Source organism: Nilaparvata lugens, chromosome 6, assembly GCF_014356525.2.
Source record: "Nilaparvata lugens isolate BPH chromosome 6, ASM1435652v1, whole genome shotgun sequence".
Classification (NCBI taxonomy): Eukaryota; Metazoa; Arthropoda; class Insecta; order Hemiptera; family Delphacidae; genus Nilaparvata; species Nilaparvata lugens.
The window spans coordinates 18247143-18263361 of record NC_052509.1 but is presented as its reverse complement, the minus strand read 5'-3'; the positions used below and the strand labels follow the sequence as shown (position 1 = coordinate 18263361).

The window sequence follows — 16219 nt, the reverse complement described above, 5'->3', positions numbered from 1 at the left end:
TTTGTATATATTTCTACAAATAATAAGAATTTGTAAAAAATTGTTGTATAGTATATGTTTTGGATATGGCCCGAAGGCAAAGAAATTATTAAATATGTAATATAAGTTGATAATTTTATATTTGGTACGGTCTATTTGAGCCTTGAATGGCGGAGGAATAGAATATTCAAATTTTATGCAAATTTAGAAATCGGAAATGAGAATTGTAAAATTGAGAAACGAGAACCACACTCGCCTGCCAACTACCACCATGAGAGGTCACCAAAAATTATAGAGCGTAATACCTTGTAATAATTCAAAGTCCTGTAATTTAAGTGCTGCATAAAATAAAGTCCGGTAAAAAGACTATCATCATCATCTAAAGAGACAATATTCAAGACTTTTGTCAAGTAAAAGGTGTTTGGAAGTGAGTTATACCTTGTTGACATTTTGCGTGCTTGTCATCATGAGAGGTCGGCCGTACTGTGCGTCCAACGCTCGCAGTATGTCAACGAACACACGACGCACGTGCGGAAAGTACGACGACATACCGATGCTGCGAGCTGTGTCTTCCGTCAGCATCTAAAACAATCAATATCAATATTACTCTTACGATTCACTGTTATAAAGGAAAATGTTCATTTGTTCATGTTAGGTGCATTGCTGGACACTGCTGTCTCAATCTGCGGTTTATCAACCAATCACAATAGATCATTTTTATTCATTCATATATGCCATTAATTATTATAAAATAGCATTGACTATAATAATTTTCATAAGTTCAATATATATGAAAAATAATCACACAAACGTAATGCAAACAATATGCATTAATAATTTATAACTATGCAACATTTAACATTCTTATTATATTACTGTAAGAGCAAAATCTTTGAAGTTGTTTGTGCCATAATGAAACATTGAAAGGCTAAATCAAATGCTTGTTTTCAACATAGTTATTGTTAACCTCCATTTTGCCACTAGCAGAATTAGAAATGCAGATAAGTCAAAAATTTCAACATCCCTTAAAATTTTTCAACTGTTTATTTATTTAGCGTATGGCAGTATACACAACACATTTATGATCACAAAATTCGAAAAAAGAAAACAATAGAAAATTCATATATAAAACGAATGAAAATATCTTAGTCACTTTTGACCTGGAAGTTAGAGACATGCTTCCAGGGTATTTGAGTAGGCTATTGATGCTGGTTTAGCCACCAGGAAATCTTCATGTGCACCCGTGTATGCTGATCTGGGACACTCCTCCACTATGTGTCTCACAGTCTGGACTGCTCCACACTCACAGAAAGGGGAGTCAGCCTTCCCCCACTTATGCATCAGATAGGCACATCTACCATGATGAGTTCGTACCCTATTCAATGCCGACCATGTTTTACGAGGCAAATCGAAGCCTGGTGGCCTTTTGGCTACAAATGGGATGTCAATGTTCTGCTTTGATGACCACGCTTGTTGCCAGGCCTCAGTTAAACGGAAACCTGAATCTAAGGCTGTAATTGCCGTCCTAACCGGTGGCTTACGAGATTGCAGACGGCTCTGATTGGCATCTTGTATATCCTCATGTATTGGCAGGCTTCGATTTTCCTGTATCTTCTTGTACTCTCTAGTGAGGGCATTCATGCGTCGAAGATTTGGGGGTGGGATGTGACTCAACACTGGGAGTCATTCCACAGGGGTAGATTTCAGAACACCACCTATCATTCTCATTGAGTTATTTAGCTGAACATCAACCCTATGAACATGAGAGCTATTCATCCAGACTGGAGCACAGGACTCAGCAGCTGAAAAGACAAGGCTTAGGGCTGTAGAGCGTAATGTAGATGCTGAAGCTACCCATGATGTTCCGCAAAGTTTTTGCATAATATTGTTTCGGGTTTTTAGTTTTTCTGCCGTCTTTGTTAGGTGCTCTTTGAATGAAAGTGTCCTATCAAGTATCACGCCCAAACATTTTGGAGCCTTATTGTGTTTAAGGCTTCTATTCTCGAATTGAATTCTTAGCTCTCTGTTAGCTTCTCTATTGTTCAGGTGGAAGCATGCAACTTCTGTTTTGCTGGCATTTGGTTGGAGACGCCATCTTCGAAAGTACCTACCCATCTCTCTCAAGTCATCTGTGAGAATTTTCTCTGACTCTTCAAATGATTTACACTGTGTTGATAATACCCAGTCATCAGCATAGCCATGTTTTCTAGACAAGGTTTCTGGCATGTCAGCAATATACAGACTGAACAAGAGAGGGGCAAGAACTGAGCCCTGAGGCAGACCATTCTTAAGTTTTCTTTGTGAGCTTATATCAGATCCAATGATGACTTTGAAAGTTCTATCACTCAGCATATTATTCACAAGACGAGCTGTTATTTTACACTTGATCACTTTTAGGAGCTTATAGATCACACCTTCTCTCCAAACAGTGTCATAAGCTGCTGATAGATCGATAAAGGCAGCAGATGTTTTCAGTTTCTTCTGGAAACCAGCTTCAATGCATGTTGTAAGTGATAGAGCTTGATCAACACAGCTCCTGTCTGGTCTGAACCCAGCCTGCTCAACAGGTATGATTTCAAATATTTTCTGGCATACTCTATTATAGATTAGCCTCTCCAGTAGTTTATACACCACCGATAGTAATGCAATTGGTCTATAGTTTTTTGCTGAGTTTGCTGGTTTTCCTGGTTTCAAAATTGCTATAATCTTTGACTGCCTCAGCTCTTTGGGTACATTGCCAGTTTGCATAACATCAGTGAAGAATTTAGCCAGCCATACCTTTGCATATTTTCCACATTTAACTAGAAATTCTGGGTTTACACTATCAAATCCTGGTGCTTTTCCAGAAGCTACATGCTTAAGAGCTGATGCGATTTCTTCTGGGGTGAAAGGGAGACTGAATTCACTCTCTGTTGCCTGTCTCTTAAGTTGGCTCAGCTCATGTTTTATTTTGGTCGAGTGTTCTCTGTCCACTTGTGCTCTGGATGTTTCCACTATTTGAGATGCTATTGTGTTTGCAGAGACACCTGCTTTTTGTCTTTCCATGGGTGCTCCACTTCTCAATTTCCTTAGAAGAGCCCATGCTTGTCGACTTGAGGTTTGGAAGTTCATGTTCTCAACCACATTCATCCATTTCTGTTTCCTTGCCTCATCAAGACTATGAAGGAGCTCATCTGCCACCTCTTGCTCACCCGTCTCCAAGAAGGTTTGATAAAGTTCATCACTATTCTGGGACCAGCCTGGAATATATTCTCTGCGATATCCTCTTGGGATGCACTTTTTAGCTGTACTAATGACTGCCCCAACAAATCGTTTATAATTTTTACTTAGAGGAGGTATCCAACCCAGGCATTTATCAAGTTCTTTTGAGTACCTTTCCCTTTTTTTCAGCTGTGAAGGCGTTAATATAGATTTATTATTCACCTTTTCAACCCTCAATTTGTTATTAATTCTCTACTAAGTGAAAATATAAGGTAAGTTTGGGCATAGGTCAAGTACCAAGTTCTCATTCAGATTGTAGTTTCGAAAAATACGTTTTGATGTCTTCCTTTCATAGCATCACAATGTATTTTTTGCCTTACCTGAAAAATTAAAATTATATTCGCCTACTGTTTTTTAACCCTTCCATAATGTAGGGTAAAGGCAATGTTAGTAGACAGAAGGTTGGTCACTCATCTATTGTATTTAAGTTAAAATGCAATTGGTGTGGGGGAACTGCAGCCGTGACGTAGGTTGTAGTACAAAATATCGCATTCTTGAAAATCTGTCTTCTAACGTTGGGCTTAAGGAAGTATTTGATTGCACTAGCCTAACAGTAATATAGAATATTACATGTATAAAACCGCTGTATGGTGAGAGTCGATATAATAGAATAGTGCACTAACCTAACAGTAATATAGAATATTACATGCATAGAACCGCTGTATGGTGAGAGTCGATATAATAGAATAGTGTATAGTCGATAGAATAGTGTATGCAATCAATGTATCAGCCCTTTCAAGCACTTGTGATGTATTTGAGAAACTTTCTTCATTCGTGTCTGAACTAACATTCAACTCTTGCTTACAAGACTTTAATACAATCATTGCATAAACTAGGAATTATAATATAATATTATATTACTTCTAGGTGGTATAAGTAATAATGTTATTTTGTTGATTACATAACAATGTACTACAATGACGAGGCTATGAGCAATGACGTACACTCGTTTTGCTCATATCAACATCTAATTCCTGCCTTCAATACTACGATAATACAATACAAATATGATATACATATTGTATACACTATATTGCATATACTATTGCATACATTTGCAGTAACTATATCTTATCGATAGCTTATCAGCGCGACCACGAAACCAAATCGCTTCCATGATATACATACGAATGAAATACAAATATGAATAATCAAACATATGAATAAAATTATTGTTTTTTATTGATATACAAATAAATAATCACAGACCAATTATTTTTCAATGTAAATTTTTTTGCATAAGAATGTTCAGTACTATAATGACAAAGCTCATGGTATAATAATATGAAAAAGTTTCTATTGAATAGTCATTTCAGCGTTGACTGACCTTATTAATAAAGGTCTTCTTGGCCCTTAAGAAAACAATACTACTATATTCGTTTGAAACTATCTGACTGACCTTGTTGAGAAAGGTCTTCTTGACGCGCAGCGTGTTGCCCGAGGGCAGCACCCCCGAGGTGCGCGGCATGGGAGGCTCACCCTCCTTCTGCTGCAGACTGTCGGCGACCACCAGGAATGCTCGCAGGCCAATGCTCATGCGCTCCGGCTGCAGGTTCATCTTGATGGTTCGGCCCACTGACAGCAGGTCGAACACTATCTCCCGCATTGCAAAGTCCAGCCGCTCCTAACCAAACAAAACACAACATATTAACTAATTGTTAATTATTATTGATAAGATTAGATGAGATATGATTTAGATTGCATTGGAAATAATTTAGATTAGATAAGATGAAATGAAATTGAGATTTTTTAAGACATTATTTAGATTACATTTGATAGTATCCACCTATTGATTGCGGTTATTACTATACAACGCATTGCAAAGTGTAGGCGCTCCTGTAACGAACACAAATAAATGTGAAACAAAGTATTTATACTATATCACATTGAGGATTCATTTTGCCAGGGCTTTGCCTTACTCACTTCACATGAGGTAAAAATATGCTGAGAATAATTATTCCGATATGCCACACCTTATGCCACCGATAAAACACCTTTTTCCAGTGTTTTTGCCTCACTCACTTCACTTGAGGCTTTAATATGGTGAGAATAATTATTTCGATATCATCTTATAATCATTTCTGTCGTAGTAGGTAGCTGATTTTGTTTATAAGTATTGTTACACTAGTTTGTTATAACTCAAATGTGAATGAAATAAATATGAAAACTTGTATGAAATAAAAGTACGCATCTTTATTGGGTGAACATAAATCGTTTGACAAGACAAGACAACTCCTCGTTGCGCAGCTAAAAAAGATAAAAATGGAAATATAAATGTATTGTAATGCAACTCGTGTATAATGTGAAAAGTGAATCGAATCTCATTTCGGATAATTCTGGCAAATAGTTGAGCCTTTTTTTTCTCTTGCAATCGTATCGATGAACAATTCTTGTACTTATGAACAAATGATGAAATAAGTCTAGTGCAGAGGCTGTTGTATAGGCCTATATTTTATTTACAAAGAAAACGTATAATTGGATAGAAACGACTAGATTTATTGAAACCACTGATTTATTATAATAATTTGATGGACCAATTTCGGTTTTGATACACCATTATCAATCACTAGTGAACTGCTCCAGTAAACTGATAATGGTCTAACAACCACAATTAGTACCTGAAATTGTTTTAAAAAATCAGTGGTTTTGACAAAATCTAGTCGTTTTCATATTCATTCATATGGTTACCCACCCCAACATCACCTTCACAGAAAGAAAGAGTATGACTATATAATGCACGATTTAGCTCACCTGTGCGATAAACTGAATAATTTTCACAAATATATTCAACGGAGTGTCTCTTGGAACGACGGCTTTCGAACCTTTGGGAAAGAGGGAGTTGACAATGCTGTGCAGTCGTGACTGGGTTGCAGAGTTGCTTTCGCACTTGATCCTGATCATATAGACCCACAACAGACGGTAAAGCGACTCTGTAACAAGAAACAATACTAAAGTTTTGGACTAAACCTGTCACGCTGTCAGGGTGATATAATATAGCAATGAATTAGAATGATATCAATCGCAATATAAGGAACGCTATATGATTATCACTAAAAACTGCTTTTCCTTTGTACCAGTATACTGTTCAATGTACCCTTGACTCACTTCATGTTCTATTTTTCATATTTGAATGTAATTCAAATATCTATTGGATTTGTAACTGTGGTACACAGTGAGACAAGCGATAACGTGATTAACATTGAATTTATAAGAGCGAATTCAATATTTTATTAATTTGGAGAATAATTCTGACACAGCAGTGATGCTCCTCCCCCACAATTTATGTTCTCTATGTCCTTCATTTCAACCACTTTCCGTCACATAATCATAAATAATTCACAATATTAAAAAATAATATTCTATTTCATACTAAGCTTCAACCATCAAACAAAATAACTAAGGAAACTGAAAGAAAATTAGAATAAGTACATTTTGTTTCATTTTCTCAAAAGTACTTCTCTCAGATATTTCATCACAATTACATTAAGTGGGCTATCAGACTGTTGCGCCTTTCCAACACCCATGTGAGCCAGCCTCCTTCCTAGGTCCTGACAAATTTTCATCAGAGCTGATGATCTAAATACAAGAAGTGCAATAACAAAATATTTCCTTCATAGGTTTATTTTTAGCAATCAATAAACTGTTTCCAAGCCTATAACTGATATGTATTTTCTAAAAACCTATTTCTTCAGGGCTACTTGATGTGTTAGTTAAGATATAATATCATAGTACCTTTTTAAAAACTTCTTAATGTAAAAAGTTTTCAAAAGGGTACTATGGTATTAATTTTTGACTAAAATGTAATTTGACAACTCTCAGCATCATTTCAGAAGCCCCATGAAACATTGGCTACTGTTGCATGCAGGCATGGAGCACAGTCATGCTATTTCAAGCAAATTTACAAAACATCAAGTAGATGTTAGATGTATTCCAATATTATTGATATATGAAGCTATCTTAAAACACGAATTGAAACCAATATATACAATTCATAGAAAACTATCAGAGGGAAATAACTGTGAATAGAATATGGATCCGGATATTTTTAAAGATAACTTTGAAACCGTACAGAAGATGACTTACCCAGAGCCACTCTGGACATCTTGGGATCCCTGTTCTTCAGATGAGACAAACACATGGCCAGGAAGTAGTGCCAGTTCTGGAGGAAGAATGTCTTCTGCGAGACGCAGAGCAGGCAGGTGACTAGGGGGAATATCGCCAGCCGGTGTTTGGACTTGGTGCACATATCAAGCGTTTGCGAGTACAGAGACTCGACGAAATTTTTCAAACAAGGAACATTCACTTCATTTTTCACAGTCTGTAAATAAGAGATTAAATATTATTACACACTTTAAAGGTACATAATAATCAGCAATGACTATCATTATCAGTAATCATTATGGCTATTGAAACATTGAATTATTAAACTTATAAATTTGTAAGATAAAATATGGAATAGAATTAACTTAGAGAATGGTACTAGCTGTTAATTCAATCAAAAAATAATAAGATTGTATGAATTACACACCGAAATACTAATTCAAAAGCAACATCAATTTTCACGTTAATTCAGAGTATCCTGGTTTTATTAGCACATATATACGCCACAATATATTGACGTGACAACGTCTTATAAATTGGTTTGCCGGGTGACACTTCAAGAAACTGCGTTACGTTCCCACGTTATGCGCTCACAATGAGAGCGTTCGTTTCGGTTCACGGTCGTCTGGAAAGAGCACGAATAGGAGCAGTGGCGAGCAACGCAGCAGCATTCACCTGGAGAGAGAGTAAAACGGAGCAATCTCCTGCGACTGCGCCACTACTTAGTGAATAGGTTATGTGAATAAGTATAAATGAATAGGTATAAGTGTAAGTATAATAGGTATAAGTGAATAGGTTATGTTGTAGTAATCACAATGTTGTGGTAGTTTTCAATCACAAAAGTAGTATAAATCGTTTCTCAGCCAATAATAATTTGTTTAACTTGAAAAATGAGCGCGACTTGCTATGTAAAAAATTGAATCGAGCACAGTTAGCCCGCCTAAGAGCGAGAGAGACAGAGTGATTTTGTTGAGGATGTGTGAAGGTAAAAATAAAATTTTGTTAGTATGAAATTCAGTGTGAGATTCTTTGTATAAATTAATGTTTTAAATATAATTCTTTGTATAAATAAATGTTTTAAATTGTTACTATTATTTCATCCTTCTTCCTACTATAGGAATGAATATTCACATTAAAATTATTTTACCACTCAAAGTCGTTGTCACGTAAAACTTTCGCCCGTATACCAACTTTACAGGCAACCATGCAATTTTTTTCCAACAGTGTCAATCAAGTTGAAACTTTCAATATATCAATGCAATTTGATTAGGCTAGGTTTTTGAGCATTAACACGACTCATTCCTATATAGCACGTTTTTGAGACAAGAAATGAACATCGTACATTTCTGTTAAGTAACTAAATTGAAATCATAAAGTGATCTTCAATTTATAATGTTTAAAACTGAATTCATGGTTGTGTATATTTTATTTTGCGATTCAAGTGAAAAAACGTCAAAGCCGATTTAGATATTATTTTTTTTAATTATATTATGAAAGTATAATGGTACTTACCGCAGCTACAGGTACAAGTATTTCTACAAATAAGCCGGCCAAGGCATGTTTAATATCTTTATCCTTGACTTCTAGAAAGTATTGTGCGCATTCTTGCATAAATTGGAACGAAGCTTCGAATTCTTCTATTGGTACCATCTGGAAATTTAGATCGATGAATTAAAGCGCTATTAAACAATAAATTCAATCGATAGAATTACAAGCTCTATACTCTATACGATATTTTTCTAAAGAAAAGAAATCTTCAATTGGAACCATCTGAAATATAATTCGAAAAATTAAAGTATTATTGATGAATCAATTAATCAATAAAATTAAAAATCTATAAGAAAAACTTGAAACGTCAAGTAGTTCTTGAAACTTTCAAACCAAGACTAACTAAGTCTGATTGTCTCAGGCCCGGTTGCACAACAGCAGGCTAAATTTTAACCGTGATTAATTTTACGAGAATCAATTAGAGAAGGCGTTTTTGAAAATACAGTTTCTCTGATTGGTTCTCGTGGAATTAATCACGGTTAAAATTTAGCCGGCTGTTGTGCAACCGGCACTTAGTGTTTGAATCATGTAAAATTATTGACCTGACTTGTCTTACACTCAATAACTGGAGTCTTCTGGACGTCAGTAAAATAAGAAAAAAGCTATAATGAACTTGAAACTAAGATATTTAGTCAATTTGATTCAATCAATTTTTTGGGGTATATCTTTTCTTAAAATCATTGATACCATTGTCTAACAGTCAAAAAGACTCGATTAACATGCAGCACATCATAAATTTAACGCTAGTCACATAAAATTTCATTCGGAATAATTTGTTTATTGTCAACCAAAAGATAAATCATAAATAAATAAATTCGTATGGCTTTTGTTGGTGGGGAGTTCCCTTTCGGGAATGTTCCACCGCCTGAATATATAATTTAAGCCGTCAATGGGCCTTACGACTGTTATACTTCAGCCGGGACCGACAGTTTAACGTGCCCATCCGATAACACGGGGATAAATCATAAATTTAATGCTAGTCACATAACATTTCATTCGGAATAATTTGTTTATTGTCAACCAAAAGATTGTTTCAATTTCCAAACATGTTTACTCGTACCTTTACTCGGAAGAATTTCATTCCCATGAGCAGAGAAATGATGCTCTGTACGGTGTGCGGATTCATTTCCTTGACCCTTAGCTCCTTCAGTTCGGCCATGAATCGCTTTCTGACTGACATGAATCTGGACTGTGCGAGAGCACCTATCACTTCGGCGTACAGATCGGCCACCGTGTGAATGTTGGCTGCATTGGGACTGCTCTGCACTCTGAAAATGAAGATAATTCATGCAATTTAGTAAATACGGTAAGTTCTGCAGTTTAAGGCCCAAATTCACCAAAAACGAGAACTAGGTTTGAGCGGCAGTTGGTTCTAAGTCAGATGATTTGAATTGGTTTCTAATATGATTTTTTGTTTATCAACTGGCGTTCTAACCAAGTTTTCGTTTTGGTGAATCCTTAGAAGCATTGTTCTCAGACTAAATAATTCGTCTAAAAATGCAATTATGACTAGTTGTGAAGGTGATATAGAGGTAGTTATCGATAGTGGATATTGCCAAACAACCAGTTTCGGTTGTTACACCATTAAAAAATCTTTGGTAAACACCATAAGTATACTAGATATTGATAATAGTATAACAACCGAAACCGGTATTTCCATTTTTAATAGATCGACGGTTTGGCAATACATCTAGTTTTATTCAATAGATGCAGTATTTGTTAAATAAATCATTCGAGCCTCGCCAATCAATCAGTATTTATAGACTAGCATCAAATCTATTACAAGCGTAAAAAACAAGCAAACAATAATAAATCAAAATTCAATATCATAACTATTTTGAAGTATTCAAAGGATTTGTGTGGTATTAAATTAGCAACAAAAAGATGGTTCAATTTAAAAATAAGTTTCTCTCTTTAAAATTTAATTTATCTTTTGTGATGATAATCAATTGGCCTATTAAATCAATTGCTTTATTACTTTACAATACTATTCATATACTACAGTATAAATTTGTTACTCTCAAATAGAAGCATACCGAACGTATGAGCATTTTTCATGTGGAATACTAAAATTATTATTTTACTAGCAGGTAACCCGTGCTTCGCAAGGGTCTTTCTTAAAACTTGACGTAATGAAATCTAGAAGAATTCAAAATAGGTCTATAAGAATCCTCGGTTGATCAAGAATTTATATGCTGCATTTCAAGTAAATCAGTATGACCAACTTTCAATAAATTAAAAAAAGAAGTTGGATTCAAAATGGCGGAAAAAATTTGGGTGTGATGGAAAACCTGTTTTTATCATTCGAAAAGGATCCCCAATCATACCTATCTTCTAATTTCCCTTTTAAGAGAAATTTTCTGCTGCTTCCATACAAACTGGAAGCATGACAAGTAATTTAAAACTTGACAAACTGAAAATTTGATGTAATCAAATCTTGTATAATTTTAAAATTGGACTATAACCACCCTCGGTTAAGCAAGAATCTATATGCAAAATTTCAAGTTAATCAGTCCAGTAGTTCTGACGTGATAATGCGTCAAACATAATTTCCCTATACTTTACATCTGTATAGGCTACGTTTATAATCAATTTCTTTCCTTTATTATAGTATAGAAGATGATACATGGATGGATTATCATTGTTATTTTACTAAAAGATAGAATAAGTTAAATAGTTTCCCTTTCAGAGGGAGTTTTGACAACCCACAAAACTCATTTTTTATTTGAAGATATAACGAAAAGGTGCATATGACCTTATTTTTTTTTTGCTCAGCTTGCCAAAATACCCCTCATTCCAATATTAAAATTTTTGACTGACTGTACAGTGAGTTCTATCAGGGCTCAAATAATTTTGAAATTTTCATTAAATAAAAATGGAAGAATATAATTTCTTTATGTAAATAACAACACCTTCATTCAAAGACATATTAACTGCATGCGTTTTCATATTGCCGATACAGCATTGATGAAACTGTAGACGTTTATTTAGCACTTTGCCTCAAAAATTGTTCTAGCTGAAAAATTAATAATCCATGCCACGTGTAGGCCTAAACATTGCATCAGGAGAACGAAGTTTCAAAACTATGTTTTTCAGGTAGAAAGGAATATAGAAACAGATGTTCCTTTTTTAATTTCGACCATATGATTTGGTGATTTTTTAATGAAATCGAATGTACCATTAATGAATTTTAAACATTAATATTCTGAAAAATCTAGAAAGAAAATAAAAATAGCCCTATTTTCTATTTCTATAAAAGTAGCCCTATACAGAAAAGAGATAAAGAGTAATCTTCTTTATAATAAATATTGATAATAAACCTAAATGATAATAAACTTCGCACTATCTATCCCACGCGTCGGTTGATATGCTATCAGGATGTGTCAACTTCAAAGTTCCTCTAGTTCAATATGAATATCAATATCAGCAACATCAACTTCACTACAATAAATCAGACATTTTAATGAATATGCGATATTTTCTTGTTTTGAAATCAGAATTGATGAAGTATTAATGGCTTAGATTTGTCATGAGCACTTACTGATTGGAACATTAAAAAAAATATATATTTTCGGTTACTGCATACTGCATCATAAGAATGGGAATGAGATCTCAAAGTGAACTGAAAATTTGAGATTTAAATGAGAAATTCATACTACAGGAAAGATCCTGTCAAGTATGATGACTTGATATGTAGATGTTACTTGACATGATATTTAGATTAATTGGATTTTGGTGGATGACTGAAAGTGGAAACCGACCTTTTGCCCTTGGAGTCAACCTTCTTGGCTTCGGTGGCGTTGGAATCGCTCATCTGGCGCTCGTACCAGGCGAAAAGTGCGCGCAGAATGGAGGGCAGACAGTGCTCGGCCACACAGCCGAACGCCGAGATTAGCTGATCGAACTGAGCGTCCTCGCCTCGTTGCAGCACTTTCGACAGCGGCCGCTCCTGCAATACAACATTCCCAGTGCTGTGTTAGGTTAGGTATACAAGCATAGAAGTAGGTGGCGTACTGATATACAACATTCACATTGCTATGTTGGGCTGGGTATACAAGCATAAAGATAGTTGGCGTACTATGTGTGATACGGTAGCAAGTTGCTAGGAACAAGTACCATGTTTAAATTGAAATTCAATCTCAAATCAATAGAAAAATATTTAAAACGAGTTTAAATGGGAAAAACATTGATACGGAAGCAAGTTGCTAGTTGCAAGGAACAAGTAGCTTGGATTAGGAAAAATATGACATCTCAATTATCATATTTGATGCCCTGTCGTTGTGATAAAATTACAGATGTTGTGCCTGTAAAGTTGCGTTTACACCAAAGTTATTAACAAAATGTTAATAACTTAACAAAATGCTAATCCTTCTGTATATTTCTGATGTTCATTCAGCGGTATCTGACAGAGTTCACTTGACACTATATGCTGACGACACAACTCTTTTTTTCTCAGATAAAGATGTGAATAATTTTGAAATAGACATGAACATCTCCACAAATTCTGTTGTTCAGTATTTCAATGAAATCTGCTTATCAATTAATTCTAAAAAAAGTCAAACTATCCACTTCAAATCTGCCGCTACTCTTCCTCAATTGTGTATTGGAGAAGATGAAATTGAGTGCACGGATACAGTTAATGTTGGGGGTGTACTTTGATGACAGGTTGACATGGACAATGCATGTTGATAATATTGTGAAGAAAATAAGTAAAAGTCTCTTCCTCTTAAGAAATCTTGCGAAGTATGTCCCACAAAACACCGTTAAAGTTGCATACTTCGCTACTTTTTACTGTTACCTCACATATGGTATAGAGCTTGGGGTTGTACCACAAGGAAATATGCAGAGGGTCTTTGTACTACAAAAGAGGGCAATACGGTATATAGCGGCCTTGGATTTAATCACCCCTGTAGAGATGCGTTCAGATCATTGTCGCTGCTGACGGTGCCTTCGATTTACATGTTAGAATGATCATGCATACTGTAAAAAATAGAATGGACCTGACACTTATCTCCGATACGCACTCCTACAACACTAGAGGCAGAGACAACTTTGCGATTCAGCCGCATAGGAGAAGCTTTTTGAGGGTAAGCCTAGTTACTCAGGCTGCAAATTGTATAATAAGCTTCCTATACATTTAAAGCGTGCATCCACCAGCATTCCTCTTAATAGATTTAAAACCGACCTTCAAAAATATTTTATAGACAAAGCCTACTACACGGTGCAGGAGTATTTGGAGGATCATTGAAGGAATCGCTACTATTTTAATTAGTAGACTATATTTATATTTGTAATAATTTGACGACGTTCAACTGTTTGCTTGTGTAATAATGAGTACACTGTGTTGAATGGATTGAATATCTATCTATCTATCTATCTATCTAATAACTTAATCCTTATAGATTCTATAGATTGAACAAAACTTATCATACACATGATGAACACATGTGTTTGTCAAGTTCCGTCCAATCTAATAGAATCTATAAGGTATCATTATTTGTTGATAACTTTGGTGTAAACCCAGCTTTAGGCTGGCCACTAACGGTAGAACACGCATGGTAAACATGCATGCATGATACACATGTTGTGTCACCATAGCGAAAGGCTTCGATTTTTTGAAGTTAGGTTTTTGTATCTCCGATTTTTTGTTGTTAATTTTTTCTTAGCTGCTTTGTTTCAGGTTAATTATTTTTTATCATTATAATTTTTAATTTTCCAGTGGTTTTTTAATTGTTATTAGTTGTTTACTTTATGTTAGAAGCCTCTTGCTGATGTTTATCATGCACACACATGTTTATCATGGATGTCCTAAAGTTAGTGGCCAGCCTAACAGACACAACATCTGTAATTTTAGCACATCAATATGTTGGGATGCCAACCTGTACTTTGACTACACCAACCACTGATGTGTGCGAACTACCTGAGGCTCGGCGAGAACGGCTTCCATCTTCTTCTCGGCCTGGAGGGTGAAGTCGGCGAAGAGGGTTCGCATGACGAACTCGCCCGGTCGGATGTCGGCGTCCAGGCTGACCGACGTCGGGTGCACCGACCGCTCCTTGGCGGCGCCCCAAGGCAGCATCGTCGCAACGCTGGCGCTGCGCCGTTCGCTCTCTGTCACACGTACACACAAACTCAATTATTGTTCATTCATTTGCTGAAGATGAATTACCAAATAAAATATGATACAGAAAAGAGGATTGCCTCAATACTGCAAGATTTCAATTTGTCTAGATATGGGAGTAAGTTTGTTTTTCGGTTCATGTCTAAAAATTTCTCTAATAAGTGAATATTCTCTATTTTAAAAAAAGCTAAGTGTTATAAATTATTATTATTTTGGTATTTGGAACATCCAAATTCAAAAGAATGGTTTTTATAAATATTTTTGGACAGAACATTTTGTGGAAATCTAGAAGACACAACCTCATTTGGACTTTTAATGTCACCTAAATTTGGGAGAAATAGTACAGGGTATTCGTTTTTCTCTTCCGATCTGTGCTTCATTGTAAAAAAGAATAAATAAAGAATAAAGAATTATCACAGCCTAAAAGGTTCTGATCAAACAGGTTTTAAAGGAAAAGGAAGGCATTATCAATTTTGGAAACTCAATTAATTAAATTTATTGCACTTAGAAAGGTTAAGTTTTGGCTTTTAAATGGCAATAATATGTTAATAATATGTGATAGTTGTGTGGCTTGATATGTGATAAGTTAGGTAGTGATATTGTACAATATTATTGAATGCCTTAAAAGAAGAAACAATATATACCATTCAAGATTTTTTTCAATAGCATTTGTATAATATTATATCATTCAAGTTGTCATATTTTATTGCAAATGGAATTTATTGCTATTCTTGAAGAATATGAAATGAAGAATTTGACTATTGAACGAATGTTATTTATTATCTACATCAACAATACAGTTTTCTATGAAGTGTGTGAAGTTTTTGGCTCAAAATTTTCTAGTTTCATTCAAACTCTTGGACTTTTAGAATAATTATCACTGTTCTAGATTTTGGCAGTTTTGGACTTTAATAATATCTGATACAACATTTTCTTGTTTTTCTGAGCTTTGAAGAGTGGGAATGTTTTTTCAAAAGTGAAAGTGACATAACGTACATTTTAATTCCGACTGTATAGTATAAATTGGGAATGGGACAGTTTTGAGCATGAGCCGGTTGTGCCTTTCCTCATGTCAAGTATTTGTACACTGTGTGATAAATGAATAAATAAATTTATAGGCAACCTGTAACATAAATTATTACAAAATGAAATAAGTATTCCGTATCTTTATTTGCTACGATTGTTAGAGTTCCCTACATGCATATTGAT

The 16219-nt window shown here is 35.1% G+C and overlaps 2 protein-coding genes across 2 annotated transcripts in view; both read right to left on the bottom strand.

The window, feature by feature from the left end:
* The window catches only part of LOC111048856 (protein furry), a 329691-nt gene extending 319539 nt beyond the window's left edge, over positions 1 to 10152 (bottom strand). The window contains exons 1-6 of the mRNA XM_039431376.1: positions 9950 to 10152; positions 8854 to 8991; positions 7324 to 7558; positions 5992 to 6170; positions 4640 to 4864; positions 418 to 561 (exon numbers count right to left, since the gene is read on the bottom strand). Of these exons, the coding sequence (XP_039287310.1) occupies positions 418 to 561; positions 4640 to 4864; positions 5992 to 6170; positions 7324 to 7558; positions 8854 to 8991; positions 9950 to 10069 (1041 nt within the window). The 5' untranslated portion in view covers positions 10070 to 10152. The remainder of the gene's footprint in view (positions 1 to 417; positions 562 to 4639; positions 4865 to 5991; positions 6171 to 7323; positions 7559 to 8853; positions 8992 to 9949) is intronic.
* A 2458-nt stretch (positions 10153 to 12610) lies between these two features.
* Positions 12611 to 14997, bottom strand: LOC111063245 (protein furry homolog-like). The gene is made up of 2 exons (XM_022350927.2): positions 14810 to 14997; positions 12611 to 12838 (listed from the first exon to the last, which is right to left on the bottom strand). The coding sequence occupies exons 1-2, from the start codon at positions 14966 to 14968 to the stop codon at positions 12611 to 12613; spliced, it is 387 nt and encodes a 128-aa protein (XP_022206619.2). The 5' UTR covers positions 14969 to 14997.
* Between the last annotated feature and the right edge of the window lie 1222 nt (positions 14998 to 16219).

What these genes read in the sequence shown, in the direction of transcription:
- LOC111063245 (XM_022350927.2), bottom strand. Translation starts at nt 14,968, where the DNA reads ATGCTGCCTTGGGGCGCCGCCAAGGAGCGGTCGGTGCACCCGACGTCG. An exon ending in CCGTTCTCGCCGAGCCTCAG is followed by an intron (nt 12,839 to 14,809) that starts GTAGTTCGCACA and finishes GTTGTATTGCAG; the next exon opens with GAGCGGCCGCTGTCGAAAGT.